The sequence below is a fragment of the Artibeus jamaicensis genome, unplaced genomic scaffold (assembly GCF_021234435.1).
Source record: "Artibeus jamaicensis isolate MK-2021 breed Jamaican fruit bat unplaced genomic scaffold, CSHL_Jam_final contig_797, whole genome shotgun sequence".
Lineage (NCBI taxonomy): Eukaryota > Metazoa > Chordata > Mammalia > Chiroptera > Phyllostomidae > Artibeus > Artibeus jamaicensis.
Window position 1 is genome coordinate 9,780,855 of NW_026521977.1, and position 16,951 is coordinate 9,797,805.

General features: G+C 49.2%; 1 protein-coding gene across 2 annotated transcripts in view; it reads left to right on the plus strand.

Annotated features, from left to right (window-relative positions):
- The window catches only part of NAV2 (neuron navigator 2), a 362,959-nt gene that overhangs the window by 163,127 nt on the left and 182,881 nt on the right, over positions 1-16,951 (plus strand). For both annotated transcript variants that reach the window (XM_053673061.1, XM_037150498.2), the window contains one exon: positions 8,616-8,782. In XM_053673061.1, coding sequence (XP_053529036.1) covers positions 8,616-8,782 — 167 coding nt within the window. The remainder of the gene's footprint in view (positions 1-8,615; positions 8,783-16,951) is intronic.

Consider the following 16,951-nt stretch of genomic DNA (forward strand, 5'->3'; position numbering starts at 1 on the left):
GTGTGCTTTTTGTTGTTGTTGTTCAACAAAAACTACTTTTTGTTGTTGCTTTTTGTTGTTGCTGTTGTTAAAATTACTAATATGGGATGGGTTTTCTCTTGAGTTACAAAGAGCTGAGGCCTAACTCCAGTTGGTCAGAGGAGACAAAGCAATAAGGCAGCTGTACCTCATTTCTGTTCCGGATGCTCTGTGTACCATGGAGAGCTCACCTCACTGGCCTGACGTGAACAGTAGACTTGCTCACTGGTTCTCTTGACTCAGGAGTTTGGCGTCCTATCCTTGCATCCTATGAAGAACCAGTCTAGGGTGTTAGACATGCCGATTACACCATTGTATCTACTGTTATTTTAAAGGTAGCAACACCTAACACTTCTTGAATGCTTATTATACATTAGGTTGAATGCATTATTTTATTTAATCTTCACATTAGTCTTCATGTGCTAGGTCATGTTATTATCCTCATTTTACAGGTAACGATACTAAAATTCATGAAGTTTGGTAAGTTATACAAAGCCATACAGCAAACAGAAAACCCAGGATTTGAGCCCATGTGATCAAACCCCAGCACTTTACCCACAGGATAACCCTTCTCCCCCTCCTCTTCCTCCTTATTGAATTCTGGCATTTATGTGGTTGTTGAGGCTGCTTTTCAAACTCTTAGGTTTCAACCATTACTTCCGGTCTTTTGCCTCACGTTGCCCTTATAGTATTTTAACGGGAAGAGAATCTCCTGTTCATTATGACTAGTCTTGATTTTTCATTAAATACTCACTTAAAACTGATGGGATACCTGTACTTCATTTGTCTGTATTCCTATAACACATACTGAACACCTGCTTGCTGCCCCTACTCTCAAGCTTCAGGTACCTTTTCTAACCAGGGTTGACCTTTCTAGAAAGTGTACACACTGGGAGACCCAACTCCGGATCTGCCTGGCGGGAGGTGGGAGGAGCAGCTTCTCTGTGGAACAAGTCGCCATGGTCCCCAGACTTGGTTTTGGGATCATATACAACTGGGAATCTACATTCATCACCGCATCTTGTAGCCACGTGTCTTAGTTCAGGCTGCTGTAGGAAACCACCACAGACTGGGTGACTGAAACAACAGAATTTGTTTATCACGGTTCGGAGGCAGGGAAGTCTGAGATCAGGGTGCCAGCGTGGTTGAGTTCTGGTGAGGACCCTCTTCCAAGTACCTAGATGGCCGTGTTTTTGCTGTGTCCCTACAAGGTGGGGAGCAGAGAGGAAGCGAGCTCTCTCCCATCACGTCTGACAAGGTACTAACACCGTCATGAGGGCTCCCCCTTCCGACCTAATTACGTTCCTAAAGCCCCTTCTCTGCACACCATCACATTTGGGATCAGGGTTACACCTGAATTTGGCAGGTGGGAAGGGACATGCAGACGTACAGCACCATGCTGGTGACTGCGTTCCCTAACAGAACACAGAGCCCAAGTGAGGACAGACACACGCTGCCTGGACAAACGGGTTCCCATTTTTCCGGGTGTCTTACAAATGTCCATACCTAGGGAAGGAAAGGAGAGGGTGAGCTCAGAGAAAACATGGGCTTAATTTTTGTTCCCACGATGTGCTTAATTTTGAGAGATAAAACAGGAGCTAGTGGGGCAAAGATCGCGTTGGGAGCACATGCCCATCTTGTGCGTGATTGTTATGGGTCCCAGATGATGGAAGGAGGCAGCAGGAAGAGAGGAAGAACTAAAGGATGAGGATGGGTCTGCCCCTGCCCGAGGGTCCGCTGGGCACAGGGCTTTCAATCTGACCCTCTGGCTTCCTTCAGGGTCATATTCCTCACCTAGAGTTTCTTTTGGATGCATTCGGTCACTGATGAGGCCAATAAAGGGATGCTCTTTGTTTCATTATTTGCATAATCTGGCCTTCCCTTAACTCCCCACTTCCCATCCCTAGTTTCGGACACAAGCCTAGTGAGCATTTGAGCTGATCAGTCACCACTAAGTGTCGTAGTAAGTTTGGTTGTCCAAAGAAGCAGCCCTACTCCTGGCCCAGTAGGACACCTCTCCCAGACCTCTGGCAATAGGTCTCTGGTTCACATACAAACACCTTGAGCTGAACACTTTGAGATAGGCACCAGAGATATTCAGCCAATGGAAAGCCTCACCCTTGAATCTGGATGCAGGGAAGGGGCTTATGGAGGGAACTGGTACAGGAATAAAGGATTTCCATGTATTTCTGCCTTTGACACTGTTCTTGTCTCTTGGGCATCCCTGGTGAGCTCCAGGTGTTTGGGATCATTCTACCTGCAGGAGGCAGTGGCTGAGAGTGCATCTTGGCATTTAAAGCGAGTGAAAGCTCATTTTTGCCACTCTCCATGTTAGCTGGGCAAATTATTTAATCTCCCTAAGCCTGTGTTTCCTTACTGGTAAAATGGGATAGTCCTGCCTTACATGTGGTTTATGCAAAGTTGTTTCTAATCCTTTAATACTGGGCATGTAGTAAGTGTACCATGAAGAGCAGATTTATTGACGGTGGTGTGTGGGGTTGGCCTGGGCGAGATTGTTACCGAACAAGAGAAGGTCCGAGGGAGGGGCAATACAATATTTGGCCCACCTAGGGATGCCCAAAACTGCTGTACAACAGGGGCCCCTCCCAAAAACCAAAATACTAAAATCTTTAGTATTTTGGGCCCTTCTGTCCGCCGCCAATTGGAAACACATCTCTTAATGCCAGAGATTTGTGAAAAGGAAACTGTTTATTTAATGCTATTCAGGCCTAATGCCACCACTAAAATATCAAAGTCCTTTAGGTTGTTCACCTACACCCACACAGCTCTCCCTTCTCCCACTGTCCCAACTCCGGGTACCGTAAATCAGGAAAAGAGCACACGTCTGTGTTGCAGGCCGCTGGCACCGTCAGCTGTGTCACTGTGCAGGATCTCGAGTTAATCCAAAGTACTGTGGTACCCTCTCATGGTCCACTGGCAAGAGTCCTTTGTACCCAGTTCCAGTCAAAGTCTGTTGCTTTTCAGGCCCCGCGGCCAAAGGGGGCACCCCAAAGCCGCGTGGGCCTCTTCTACCAAAGCTGCAGGAGTCCGCACTCCACCAAAAGCATGTGGCTGTCTTCTTCACCTGGCTGCAGGGATCTCCATTCTGGCAAAGCTGCGTGGTTCTTCCCTTTCACCTGGGAAAGAGGGGGTCCACACCCTGCCAAAACCACGTGGCTCCCTCTTTCACCCCACCAACAGGGGGTCCTCACTCTGCTGAAACCGCGTGGCTCTCTCCTCTGGCCAAGCGGGGACCCTTCATGTCTCGGAGCCAGTCTTTTCCAAGCTCTCACCCAGGCCATCTCGCTCAGGAGCGCAGCCCCTAGTTTCCATCTTGAGTCCCTCCTCACTCAGGAGTGCAGCCCCTAGTTACATTCTGAGTCCAAGCCCTTCTCCCTTCGGAGAGCAGCCCTTAGTTCCCATCTTGAGTCCCCTAGTTCCATCCTCAGTCCCTTGCTAGTTCCTTCTTACTCAGGAGTCCCCAAGCTGCTCCCTTCTTCCCGGCTCCAAACTTGGCCACTGCTATTTAACATATCTATGAAACCAGTTAAAGGTTATAGATATGTTAAATAACCATTCCTCCAGAGGTTAGCTCCAAAACTGTTGCTATGCAAAATAGCTCTCAATGGCCTGGCTCCATTCATCCCTTCCCCCTGGGGGGGGGGGGGGGGTGAGGACATCTTAATATGTCTCTCCAATATTTCTATACACTTTGAATTCTGGACACCTTTCTAAATCTTTTTTGGGGGCCCCCCTGGCTGCACCCTGTATCAAGATGAGGCACCCAGGCCACTTCCAGCGAGTCCCCCAGAGCTGATCTCTACACGGCCATCTTATGCAGAGGAATCAGTGGGGCCAGAAGTTTGGCCCAGCTGTTGAAAAGAAGATGCTACAGAGATGAGAGGTTTAGCATTTAATCATCTTGTCTAGCAAAAAGCATCTCTGATGAGGATCCCCCCCCCTCCCCGCGGCCCTGAGCATGTGCACACAAGCTGCCATCCATCTCGGGAGGGTCATCTTCTGCTCCTGGCCTTTGAAGTGGTTTGGAGGGGGAAGAACAGCTTTCTTCCCACCAGCACGTACGGCGCATGGAGCCGGGACACACTGGCAGGTTACGTGCCGGGAACCGTGGCTTCACTGCCCTGCCTGCTGGGTACTGCACATGTTGGAGAAATCAACCATGGCTCCAAGAGCAGCAGGGTTTTTCCTCCGCCTCTTTGTCCCACCACTTCCCTTAAATGTAATTTAAAAAAAGCAATATGTCTTATGTTCAAAAGGACCCATCTGTGTCCTCTGTCACTTTGTAACATGCGTGGACATGGAATGGTCATGAGAAGTGGAGCTGCTCTTCCAGAGGAGTTGCTGGAACCTCCTGGCACTATAAACGATACCGGGGTGTAAATGAGACAGGGTTGACTGGCCCTGCTCCTCTCTCTTTGCATTTCTTTGGCGAGGCAGGCGCCCCAGGCAGCATCTGCTCTGGTACCTGCAGCTGTGCCATGTGAGCGAGACCCAGCTCTTCAGCAAAGAGGGATTCTCATAGTCAGACAGCTGCTGCTTCCAGGCTGGGGCTTGATTGAAGTTCTTCTGATGCACAAGGATGTTAATAACAATGAACTTCAGAATTGTAGCCAGAGGCCTGGAACTGTGTCACGGTGAAGTAGAACACAGACAGTGATGTTACTGTAGCTTCGCCCTCAGCCTCCCTAATGAGCCCTCACTGCTGCAGGGCAGGACAAAGTTCGAGACTCGTACTGCCCCCTCCCCCAAGCCCCAGCACACAGCCGACCTCTCCCTCCTCCACTGCCCTGCAGGCATCCCTCTGCACGTCCCCTCTGCACTGTCCCCTCTGCACGTCCTCTCTGCACTGTCCCCTCTGCACGTCCCCTCTGCACTGTCCCCTCTGCACGTCCCCTCTGCACGTCCTCTCTGCACTGTCCCCTCTGCCTCTCACCACGACGCCCTACTTTCTTGCTCTCTACTCACATGCCCGTCCCACAGGCCACATCTACTCTTGAGTTGGAACCTTCCCCAAGCATCCATCCACCTCCAAGCTTATCATTTTCTTTCTTAAAACTGCTCCTGAGCTTTGCATATTCTTTTATTAATATGCATGTTATTTAGATGTCGGCTAGGGCCAATCAGCTCCTTAAGATCCGGATAAGATTGGATTAGAACCCCGTCTGAGTCCATTTGGGCTGTCTTAACAAAATACCACACACCAAGTAGTGTGTAAACAACAGAAATGGGCTATTCACTGCACTGGAGGCTGGAAGTCGAGGAGCAGGCACCAGCCTGGTGCGCGCTGGTGAAGGCCCTGCCCCAGGTTGCAGACTGCTGACTTCTCGCCGTGTCCTCATGCACTACAAGGGTGCCCTGGGTCTCCAGATCCCCTTTGACAGGGTATTAGTGGCATCCATGGGCTCAACCTAATGACCTCATTGCCTCCCAAAGGCTCTGTCCCCTAATAGCATCTTGTGGTCATGAAATTTCCACATGAATCACGAGGAACGCAAATAGTCAGACCGTAGCAAGATCCTTCTTCGGTTGGTAGAAATTTCAGTACTCTCCCCATGCTCGGTCAGGTGTCTTCACATTTTCACGGTCACCTTTGGTTTTGAAATTCTATGTTTGAAGTCTTATAATTCAATCTGAATTAATTCCATTTATACATGGATTCACCATTCCAAAGAATGTTTTGGTCTCTTCATGGGTAGATCTAACTAAGCCTTTTTCTTTTTCTGTCCACTGCACCGTCATTCTCGGCCTCTGTGTGAGAGGTGCACTTCGCTAAAATTTTTAGAGGTGGAGGAAACTTATTTTGGAGCAGCAACTGTCCAAACCTGTCCACAGCAGAACCCAGGTTTTAAAGCTGTTTGTTGGCATAGATTTCCTCTGAATCCTTAAAGAAATTTCTAGGTCTTCATCCAGTTCCATTTGGTCAAGCTCAGGAAGCTGTCCTGGCTGGGGTGTACAGGGGATGGGGGTAGAGGGTGACTTGTCAGCTTGAGCTTCGGTGGCTTTTGATGGCTAAGTATGTGTTGGCCATGCTTTATTTTCTCTGTCCTCTGTCCCCAAAGCCTTCAAGAAGTCCTCCTCCACGTCTCAGGAACCGTGGCACAACGCCGCAGCCATTCGGGGGGTGGCTATGCCGCTCCCATCGGAGGAGCACGTGCAGGGCCTGACTCAGTGAAGAGAGTCTGATGGCGACCACCCACGGGGAACCCAGGCCCGTCTTAGTTCATCCAAAACCAGGGATGTTTCACCCTGGGGAGTGGGGCCCACAGATGGCTCAGAGGTACCCCAAGTGTCAGATCTCAGTCAGTCACCGGGAGTGGGATGAGCAGTTTCCTCAAAGCCTATCTTGCCTCTTTGAAAATGTCGATCTCGGGATTTTCACAGTCTCTCTCCTGATACTTTGTCCTAGTTCATCCCTTTCCTTGTTGGTCTCCTTTTGTGACATCGCATGTTTCCTTCATGGCGGTGGCTGGTTCCTTTTCGAGTCTGTGGGCTCAGCTGAGTGGGTGGGAGGGAAGCCGACGTGCATTGAGCACTGGGGACATGAAGGGCGGACATGAAGTCTCATCCCAAGATTACAGCTATTCTCCCTGGGTGGTTCATTATTATTCCAAAGTTACAGACATAAAACCTGAATCGCAGAGAGAGACGACAAGACTGGCCTGACGTTAAGTGTGTGGAAAGAGCCCACATTCTATCCGGACCAGACTGCCTGCCTAATTCCTGGTTGTGCCCATTCTGTCCAGCACTTCGATTACTGCCTCTGTAAAGGCCCTGTGTTGCCGTGAACTATGGTTCAGCCCAAGGTCAGGGCAGTAGGGGTCCCCCCAGCAATTCTGAAAGGAAAGCACCTATTCCTTCCTCATTGTTTTTAGCATCCTTGCTCTTTGCAGATTCCCCACTGGAGTAGAATGTGGTGACCTGTGTTACCCTGTACCACTTAATACCACCCCTGTGACGTCATCTTGGACCCAGTCCATAATCCTTTTCCAGGCCTATCTAGGCATAAAGACTCGTACTGAGTGCAGCCCAGAGGAGCCCCACACCCATACCTCCAGAAGCTCTGCCATTGGCTGTGACTACTCCGATAGCTCTGACGGGGAGGACTTGCAGGGCGCTGTTTGCATTGGAAGCAGAACCAGGCGATACCAAGATCTCATTGCTGGGCCTCCTCCATCGGTCGTGCTGGCCACATCTGCTTCCCAAAAGCTGGCACTAGTCCTGCTGGTCTTGTTCCCCACTCTGTGCCTGTCTTTAAGGGTAAACATCTTCTCCAGACAAGACGGGGTGGATTAACAGAGGGGCAGGTCCTCCTAGTGCAGTGGGAGGCCATGCCTCTTTGGGGGAAGAGCTCGCCCCCTTTCTTCTCTTCTAGCCCCCCATCAGGGAACTGGGCCAGCTTCTCCTTAACTGCACAGATTTACAGTCCTCTCACACCAGCTCATGTTCTCTGTTTACTCTACAGTCACCTTTCTTATTTGGCCAACAAGAAAAAGTTTAAAGTGATTGCCTGCTTATACCTGAAATGCTTCCAGACTGCAGACTTCTTTTGTGCTTGCAAGATTTGCATAGAAAGAGAAGGCTGAAAGCTTTATAAGTTGAGAGTTCAGACTTTCACTAGCTCTAATGCTAGTCAGCTAAGGTTCCAGTGCCTTCTAAATACAACTAAGTGGGTTTTAGCAGAGAGATACAACTAAATATTTCACCATTTATTCATCTTTCAAATTTGTTGATTGGAAACAGCCTTAGTAGTCCCTGGACTACTCCAAATTCTGACTTGGGGTCTTCCCCTTACCTCTTTGGGGAATGAGCCGTAATATCTTTAGACACATTATAAAGATGTCTGCTGACTTTATTTCCTAAACCACCCCAAATGAGGTGTTTTATTTAAAGGGAAAGAACACGTGTCTTCAAGCTGACAGAGTCCTCCTGGTTTTACAGAAGGAACGTATGGTTTTGTCCATCGCTGTGCAGAGAAGCCGGGCTCCCGCCTGGAGCAGCACTGGAGGAGAGAGGCTGTCAGGTGCTGTAGGAAACGGCGTCTGCACAGTGTTTCCGACGGGCCGCGCGCTTCCATTGTGTGGGTGTTGGGCCCGGCGGCAGCAGTCTCCTTTCTGAGTGTTAGAAATTCTCTTTCTTGATACTGATGTCTGGAGTATGGCAAACACCATTTTCAACACACGAGATAAACAGTGTAGAGTCTTAAGGGGCCTTTATGTTCCACACTTGGTAGAATTGGAGATGACATGGTTTGGCCCTACGTAAAGTAGAAGTACTCATGTGAGAGAAAAGGAAAGATGGACTTTGTATTTTCAGTTGGCAAAAAGATTCATGTATTTTTTCCTACAAAATGTCTCCCACTGCTCAGAGGAAAATGTCTCGAGTTTCGCTGTTGGACTTACGGGGGTCGTTACTGGCCTAGTTGCAGTGGTTCCACTGAATTCTTTGACTGGCCAACCTGCTCAGACGCAGTGTCTTGAATGGTTTCCTTTCCCTCCCGCATGGTTGCAGTTCCTTCTCCTAAGGGGCTTCTGTGCGTCCGACACTGAATCTGTGACTCTGTCGCTTTTGCATCGTAGACTTCCAGGTCCTACCGCAAGGGTATCCGCTGCAGGCAGCGACGCCAAAGCTCGCGGAGGGTCAGCCACTGCTAACAACCGACGCAGCCAAAGCTTTAACAACTATGACAAGTGCAGACCAGTCACCTCCCCACCCCCACCGCCACCACCAAGCAGCCACGAGAAAGGTGAGTCACCTTTGGGGTTCTTTTTGTCGTCTTTCTTATAGCAGATCTAGTTCCTATGGGTGAGTGAGTTTAGTCGGGGGTGGCGTTGCTGATAGGGTTGTGGGAATGGGTCCCAAGGACGTACTTGACTGGCAGGAACTTTGTTAGCAGAAGCATTAATAACGTGGGGAAATACTTGTCACGTAGATTCATAGTTGCCGGCAAGAACCACTATATTTGTGTGGGTGGGGCCCGTAAGAAACCTGGTACAGGTAGAAGTAATGTAGATTTGCAAATTAAAAATGCATGTTTGTAGAACATGCTCTGTACAGCAGGTGGTTTTCCAGAAATGCAAGTTTCTTGAGGTTTGCATTTTGTGAGCTAATAAGCTTTTCATCCATCAGAAATGGCCTGAGGAAAGTGGCAAGGGAGTTTTGACCCTTTGAAAAGAGTCAGAAATGTGGGTTGGCTAAATGAAGATCTTGACTACATTTAAGGAGTAGGCAACGTTGCTCTTGGTGTTCTGATGATGGAACTTTTACCAAAAAAGGATATGCTTTTTACCACACACAGCACTGAGCTTTTAGGATGGAGATAAAAAGTGAGTAGCCCTGTGGGGACTCTGGCACAGAGGCAGTCAAACCAACTTTTGCTTGCTTCAGCGTGTCTCTTGTTAGGCATTGGAGAAGATGAGAGAAACTAAGGCAGCTTAGAAGATTCTTCAGTAAGAGCAGAGCTCCCCTCCAGTTCTCCCAGGCAGAGTGGGCTGCACTTGTTGGGGGGACATGCTCAGGTCTCATGGGCGCTTTGCAGGGTTTGTCCTGCATGTGCCCTCTTTTTTGCGAGACCCAGGAGAGCCACCTCCCACTCCCTAAAGTGTCCCAGGAGCCTGGACAGCCCTCTGACTGCCAGTGAAATGAGAACATCCCCCACCCACCCTCCAACTCGGGATGACTCGGTGTAGTGGTGCTGGGTGTCCCCTTCCCCAGAGTAGCAGAGAAGACATGAAGAAAGTTTACAGGAGGCTGACAGATACACATGGCAGAAAGTTTCCCAGACAAGGCATTGGGAACTAACTCTGCAGGTAGCAGTCAAGCTATCATGTCTCAGCCAGTCGAGACTCTGTGATCCAGCCCTGGGCTTCTGCCCCAAGCAAGCCATCCTTCCTCTTCTCTCTCTTCCCCTCACCTCCCTTCCTTATCTTCACCATATCCTAGTGCTTTTTTAAGACACTTTTTAAAAGATTGTATTTATTTATTTTTGGAGAGAAGGGAAGGGAGAGAGAAAAGAGGGAGAGAAACATCTATCGGTTGCCTCTGGCACATACCCCACCTGGGGACTGAGTCTGCAGCCCAGACATGTGTCCTGACCTGGACTTGAACTGGTGACCTTTTGCTTTGTGAGATGACGCCCAACCAACTGAGCCACATTGGTCGGGGCCCAAGTATGTTCTTTTTAAAAGTGCGTTTAAATTACAGAAATAACCTATGCTTCTAAGATGGTACAAGTATGTATCGAATAAGAGTTCTCTTTTGTATGCTCCCTGAGGTTTTCCAATATGAACTACCCTATGCGTATCCTTTAGCACCCCCAGCATATGTTTATGTGTGGGTACACGCCCATTGAAATATATAGAAAGGTTTCTGTTTTTTGTATAAATAAACAGCTACATTTTATCGAGTCCCTACTATGTGTCTCATTGAATTCCCCCAAATCACCTGTGTTGATCCCCACTTCACAAAGGATGATGTGAAGGCAGAGAGAGGTTGAGCACTTGCTGAGTTCGCCCCAGAGACAGAGGTGTAGTTGGGAGCGGGCCCAGGCGCTTTGGCTCCAGAGCCGTGATTAATACTGTGCTTTTTCCTGGACGAGGCAAAGCAGTGCTGGAGGCCTTACCTACTGAGAGGGCTGGTTACAGATGCTCAGGATGAGCAGCGGGGAGAGTTGGAAGATGTGAGGGGAAGCCTGTGCCCCATGTCCAGCCGGCCCACCCTTGTCCCATGGTCATTCGAGGAGAAACTCTCATATATTAAGTGGGCTGAAGGATGGATGTGAGACCTTACCTGGGTGTCCAACCTTTTGGCATCTCTGGGCCACACTGGGAGACGAGGAGTATGTCTTGGGCTGCGTGTTAAATACACTGTGACACGTAATCACAAAAAAAATCTCAGTGTTTTAAGTAAATTTACGGTTTCGTGTTGGGCTGCGTTCATAGCCATCCTGAACCACGTGTGGCCAGCGGGCTGCAGGCTGGACACCCCTGAGTGAGACCAAAAGATTGAAAAAATCCAGAAAAAGGTCCTCGTGGATGGAACAGGTGTGGAAGGATACATGGTCAGTGGCTGAGACCGTGTCCTTGAGCCTGTCACAGATTCAGGCCACTCAGGCAGCCCAGCCGACTGCTGCCCGTCAGTGCTGGGACAGCCACCAGCCCGCCTCTGTCCGGGGCAGGAGCTGCTGCATGTGGGCCAGGCAGCCAGGGGCCCCGAGGCCTCCGAACAGCCCCTGCTGTGAATCCAGGAGGTGTGGGCTGAGGGGAAGACTGTGGTGTCAGAAGAAAGGAAAGAAGATAGGGACTTTGATGTTTACTTTCTTACTTGACCATCACAAACATTCTGTGAAGGAAATAATATTAACTTTATTTTACAGAGAGAGGACATGAAGCTAATTGAGATTTCGTAGCTTGTCCTCCCTGGCCATTGAGCACTAGAGTTCATATCCAGGTTCAAGTCTGGATTTGAGCTCTGGCTCTGGCCTGTCCCCTGGGTGTCTGTGATGAGGATCAAGTGAGGTAGCACACGTGAGACTGTGTTGTGAGCAGTGGTGCTCACAAAGCCTTGTTAAGGATTCTGAGTGATCACAGTAATGGGAGCTGGGATAGAGCAGGCCTGGGGCAGGTCTGGAAATTTTTATACTCAGACTATTCCACCATCCTGAGGTGATGAGACAATGTGATTTTTGTATTTTCTACTCCTTTCTTTACGGTCCCTAAGTTCTCCCTCGAGTCTGGTCTCAACTGCAGCTTGAGAGGTAGTTAGCCAGCTTACACACGATACAAAGCATGTGTCGAGGGAGCAGGAGAAACCCAACCTCCTCACCACGTGTAAGACACAGCAGGTACTCGGTGCACGAGAAAGCATCCTTCATCCTGAGCAGTCTTGGAGAGAGACACACTTGTGAGCAGGTAAATCGCAGTCCGGGATAGTCCGTGCTGTGGTCGAGGTATGGACCACTTTCCGGAGAGAGCGAGTTCGTGGTACAGTCTCAGAACCTGTCTGTCCTCAGCGCTCTCGTGTGAGTCGGTCCAGCCCCGACTGTGTTGCGTCCTGGCATTCCACTCCTACGTGAACCAATTTACACGGATTTTTATTTGTAACCCGTTGGCTTGAGAATCCCACACCTAGCAATGGATCTAATCACATCAGTGAATGAAGTGAGAAATTCATCACTGTGTTAATAAGTGACAAAAACATCTCAACACTCAGTCCCCATTTTTAAAAGGAGCTCAGAGGAATAAAAGGAAAAAGTAACAGGCCATTTTTAAAACCCCACAGAGCACTTCATGCTTTTTGGGGAAATGCTAAAGGTTTTTTCTTGACATCATGTCCAAGGATGCAAGTCCCGTCTTGCTAGCATCTGTAAATTTTGTTCCGTTTATAGTGAACCATCACCTGAGTTGGGAAACAGAGGAAAATTTATAATACTTCATAGCTAGAAAAACCCAGGGACTCACCCAGAATTCGTCCCCCTGTTCTGCAAGGTGACCGAGCTTGTCAATTGGTGGTTGGTGAACCAAGTTCTTTATCTGAGTTAGTGGTTAGGAGATGTGACTGAAGAAGTCTCCGTGTCCTGCCATTAACCAGGATCCTGACACCAATTTGCTGTGTGGACTGGATGGGGTGAATTCAGAGGTCCCAGTCACGCAGAAAAGAACATGCTCAGAGTGCCTCTGTCCCTGGGTCCTTTCGTGTGTTCGTTTCCTCACTCTTTATGTCTCCAGCATTGGGCTTATCGTGGTGACAGAGAGAACTGGGGCATAGACTCTGTTCTCTAGGGGCTCCCGGCCTCAGCGGGGGGCCAGTACTCACATGTCTTATAATAGAGATGTGTTCGAAGTTGTGTGGGATGAGCTTAGCCAGGAAGGCTTGGTTGGGGAGGACTTCAGAGAGGTGATGTCATTGGTGATAATTTTCCTCTCCAGTGTTTTGCTGATAGAAAGACAAGGAAAGGCTGGGGAGCAGTGACTCACCCTGCTCTTCTGGTCCAGGGCCAGTCTGAGGACATCTGTGGGGGTCCCTTTATTAGTGTGTGCTTGTCCTGTGGACGGCCTGCAGAGGGAAACTTCTGCAGGGTCATTTCAGGGGTGGGGTGGGGCCTCCTGCTGTCATCAGGAGTCTGCCGTCCCAGAGGTATTGTCCCGGGCCAGGGGGCATGCGGGTGCCTGTCAGTGCCCGGTGGATAATCATCTCTTCAGGAATCAGCTGTGAGGTCACTGTGACCCTTTAACCAGAGCCATAATTGTTTAAGGGCTTAAAATGCCAGCCTAGAGGTCTGAACCAGGAGATGTCATTGAATTTGAAGAATTCCTAGGGGATCCTCTGGAAATGGAACTCAGTGAACCATGAGACTATTTGTTGAGGCCAGGCAGGCAGGGTGAATTAGAAGTGACCAAACTTGGGGACCTCACATGCCACTGGAGGAAAAATAAAACCCCAAAGCCTAGCTAGCATGTGTGGGAGAAGTTGCACCATCGGAAGAGTTCTCTCAGGCAAAAACGGTTCAGGGTCTTGGAATGTAACAGAAGTGTTTACCTTGAAGGCAGGAACTGAGTTTGAGGTCTGGCATTGCCCCTGCCCAGGAGTGTGGCTTTGGGCAAGTGCACTGCTCACCGGGGCCCCTGCTCAGGGGCGCCCCAGCAGACCCACCCTAGGCCACACACGGCACTTTCCTGCTCAGGAGAATACAGACAGGAGTCAGGCTGCTGGCAGGGTCCTTGCGGCTGTGTAATCAGCAGTCCACACAGCCATCAGGTGTTACTGCTGCCCCTCCTGCCTCAGGTGGCAGCTCAGGTGTGAGGGGACAAGGCTCTCTTAGGGCAGGTGTAGGAGTTACTTTAGCTTAAAAGCCACATACCCCACAGGAGCCGAGATCTCTTGTAACAGCTCCGTGTGCATAACTTTCAGGGGTCCCTAAAGGGTTGGCCCGATTAGCAGTGTCACGGCCGTCAGAGAAGCCCCAGGTGGCTGTGTGTCCCGCAAGAGGTATTTAGCTGGAGTTTATTGCCATTGTGGGTTTCATTTGCATGGTATAAAGAAACACTGCCAATTCTGATCTTTTGAAATGTTTGTATCATCAGTTGGTTCACTGTCTGTCAATGTGCCCTTTCACAGGTGGGTGGGCAGGAGGCAATGCCTCCTGCAGTAAAGGCAGGTCTCATTTAAAAACATCGCAATGCCACCTTGTTTCAGTTGAGCTAATAGAAAATAAGGAAAAGGATTTTGCTGCCATACTGAGGCTGGAAATACAGGAAAGGGAGCGTCCTGGTGGGGTCCAGAGACAGTAGGAGAGGGGTGCGGTGCAAGGAGGCGCTCCAGGGGAGGAAGGTGGCTCCCCTCTTCCCCTGTGGGAGTGTCGTTCACTGGCTCTTTTTCTACTCAGCCCTTGAAGAGCTCGGTGTCCCTTTGAGTGTATCATCTGTTGCAGGGCACAGGTGAGCACCAGGGAAACTACCTGGAGATGAGCCCCAGGGACGCACCTGCCTTCCTGCGCTCTGTCCTGGTTTCTGTCCTGAACCTCTACCGTGAAACTAGAGTCAAACAAGAAGGTGGAAGCAATTCTGTCTGGTATAGTCTCTCCGGCCGCCTTTGAAAACCATTTTCGTGATCTACTGTGTAACTCGGGAGAGCTGTCAGAGGAAGAAGCTCATCGATCCCTCTAATGTGGGAAACTAATAACCTTCAAAGCTAAAGCCATTCTTAGCTTGGCCTAGAAGGAAATAACCACGTTTGCTTTCCTCTGACATGGTCTCACAGCCAAAATGTGAGCTTGTGGTTCTGCTGCGTATTCTTTCGCTGGCTTTTTTTATTGTGTAATAGGATGGATGAATAGAGAGAAAATAAATCATTCAGGAAGAAGAAATCTACTTGATGAGTCTTGAGTCAGAACAGAAAAGGACTGGGTGATGTTCATCTCAGCGGCAGGTGGTGAATGTCAGCGTTCCTTTTGCTTCCACCTGCTGAGGGGAGAGCGTTACACATACGTGAATTCAGTTTCATTTCAGGGATCATTGGTAGGGGGAAGTATTTACATTTCCCGGTGCTCTTACAGTCACTTTTTATCCAGCTGTCATCTGCAGTCAAGGCTTAGTTTAGTCATTGATTTAAATGTTCTTTTTTAAAAAAATCTTTCTTCAAGTTAGGTATTTGACAGTGTTCATTAGCATGAGAAGATAAACACGTACTGGACGAGGATGTCAGAGGTGGGGTTGCCTTGCACCTACGCATCTCCAAGATTCTGGTCACCACACAGGCACGTTGTGAGTCTCTGCTGCCCCCTACTGCCCAGGTCCCATATTGTGACTCTGACTGGAGCCTTGGTTTCCAGTCTGGCACCCTCAGGGGCCTGTTTGGGAAGGTGAAAGACTTCAGACAGGGCCTCCCCACATTTGTTTCCTCCATTTGGGACAATGTACGTGGCGTGGATAAAACCTGTGTTGTGGGCATGATCAGGTTCATGTGGCAGGGCGGAAAAGCTTTCTGTCTGGTGCTGAGGAAGTGCCAGCAGGCCTGAGCTAAAATCGGTTTCACAAGGCCTTCCTCCCCCTCCCATCAGTGGGGGCCAGCTGGTGGATTCCAGAATCAGCTCTGGCTCCGAGGATTAAGGGTCTTTGAAGGCACTGGGAGATTTTTGCTGCAAGAAAAGTCATGCCGCATTTGGCTTCCTTTTTAAGAGGCGGATAATTTCAGCCAGACTGTATGGTATGGAGTGATTGAGTCTCCCCCTCCTAATGGTATGTTCACACACTTGGAACTCAACCTGTCATCTATTCCACACGTTTTGGGTGCCTTCTATGTCCCGGACATCATGCTAGTCACTAAATATTTAAAAGTGGAGGAAAAACAGATAAATGATCTCTGCCCTTGTGGAACTTACAGTTTGGTGCAAGAGGCAGATATTAAACCAAACACAAAGAAAATCACACTTTGTGATAAGTGCTTCCAATGAAGGTTAGCTGCTACGAAGGGAAGTAAAGGGGGGTTGAACTAAATACTATGGATTAGGTAGACCCTCACCTGATGAGACCGACCCTGAGACGAAGTTCACAGGGGTCTGCTGTGCTCAGAGCACCCGTGTCCCACCCAGTGGTCGGAAACAGGGTGTTTAGGAAGCACTTGTGGAGAGAGACCCGTTTCCTTTACGAGTGCAGGTCTCTATCCTGGGCCAGCTTTTTCTGTCTCTACCCACAGAGGGTAGGACTAAAAAATTACAAGAAAGCAAACTTTGGCTCAATTAATACACACACACACACACACACACACACACACACACACGAGAGCATTTCACCTTTCTCACAGCTGAACAGGCTGCCTTGGGAGCAGAGAGTTCCCTGACCCCAGAGGAACAGAATAGGGTCCAGATCAGGTTACTAGAGGTATCGGTTGGAACAGATAGTCTCTAGGATATCTTGCAAATAGAGGATTTCATGGTCTCAGGCAAAGGGTAGAGCTGGTGTGATTTTGTAGCGGCTGGAAAGGCCACAGTTTATTAAAGTTCCCAAAGCCTCATCTTTGGATTGGCTCCTTTGAAGGTCTTTATCCATTCCCAAAATGTACTTTCTTCTCTTATTCTTGATTGTGCTGCATTTCATGCAGATCATGGCCTGTGTACAGTTTGGGATGTCTTTGTTTATTCCCTTTACATACTTAGGGAAGATTTCTCCCTTCACCACAGATAAGTTGTCTTGAATTTGCTGAGCTTCTGCTCTGAGGCCATCAAAAAGGCCCCAGGCAAGGATCCCTGCTACCCAGGAGTCAGAACTGCCGAGTGAGAGGTCATTCATGGCTGGTTGCAGCCGTTTCACACTCGGATTCACTTCCTTGCCCTCTCCCAAGAAGAGCCAGTTAGAAACATCTTCAGGCAGTTCTCTATGCAGGATTCTGTTTAAAACTCTATTCCACATACATGCTGTAG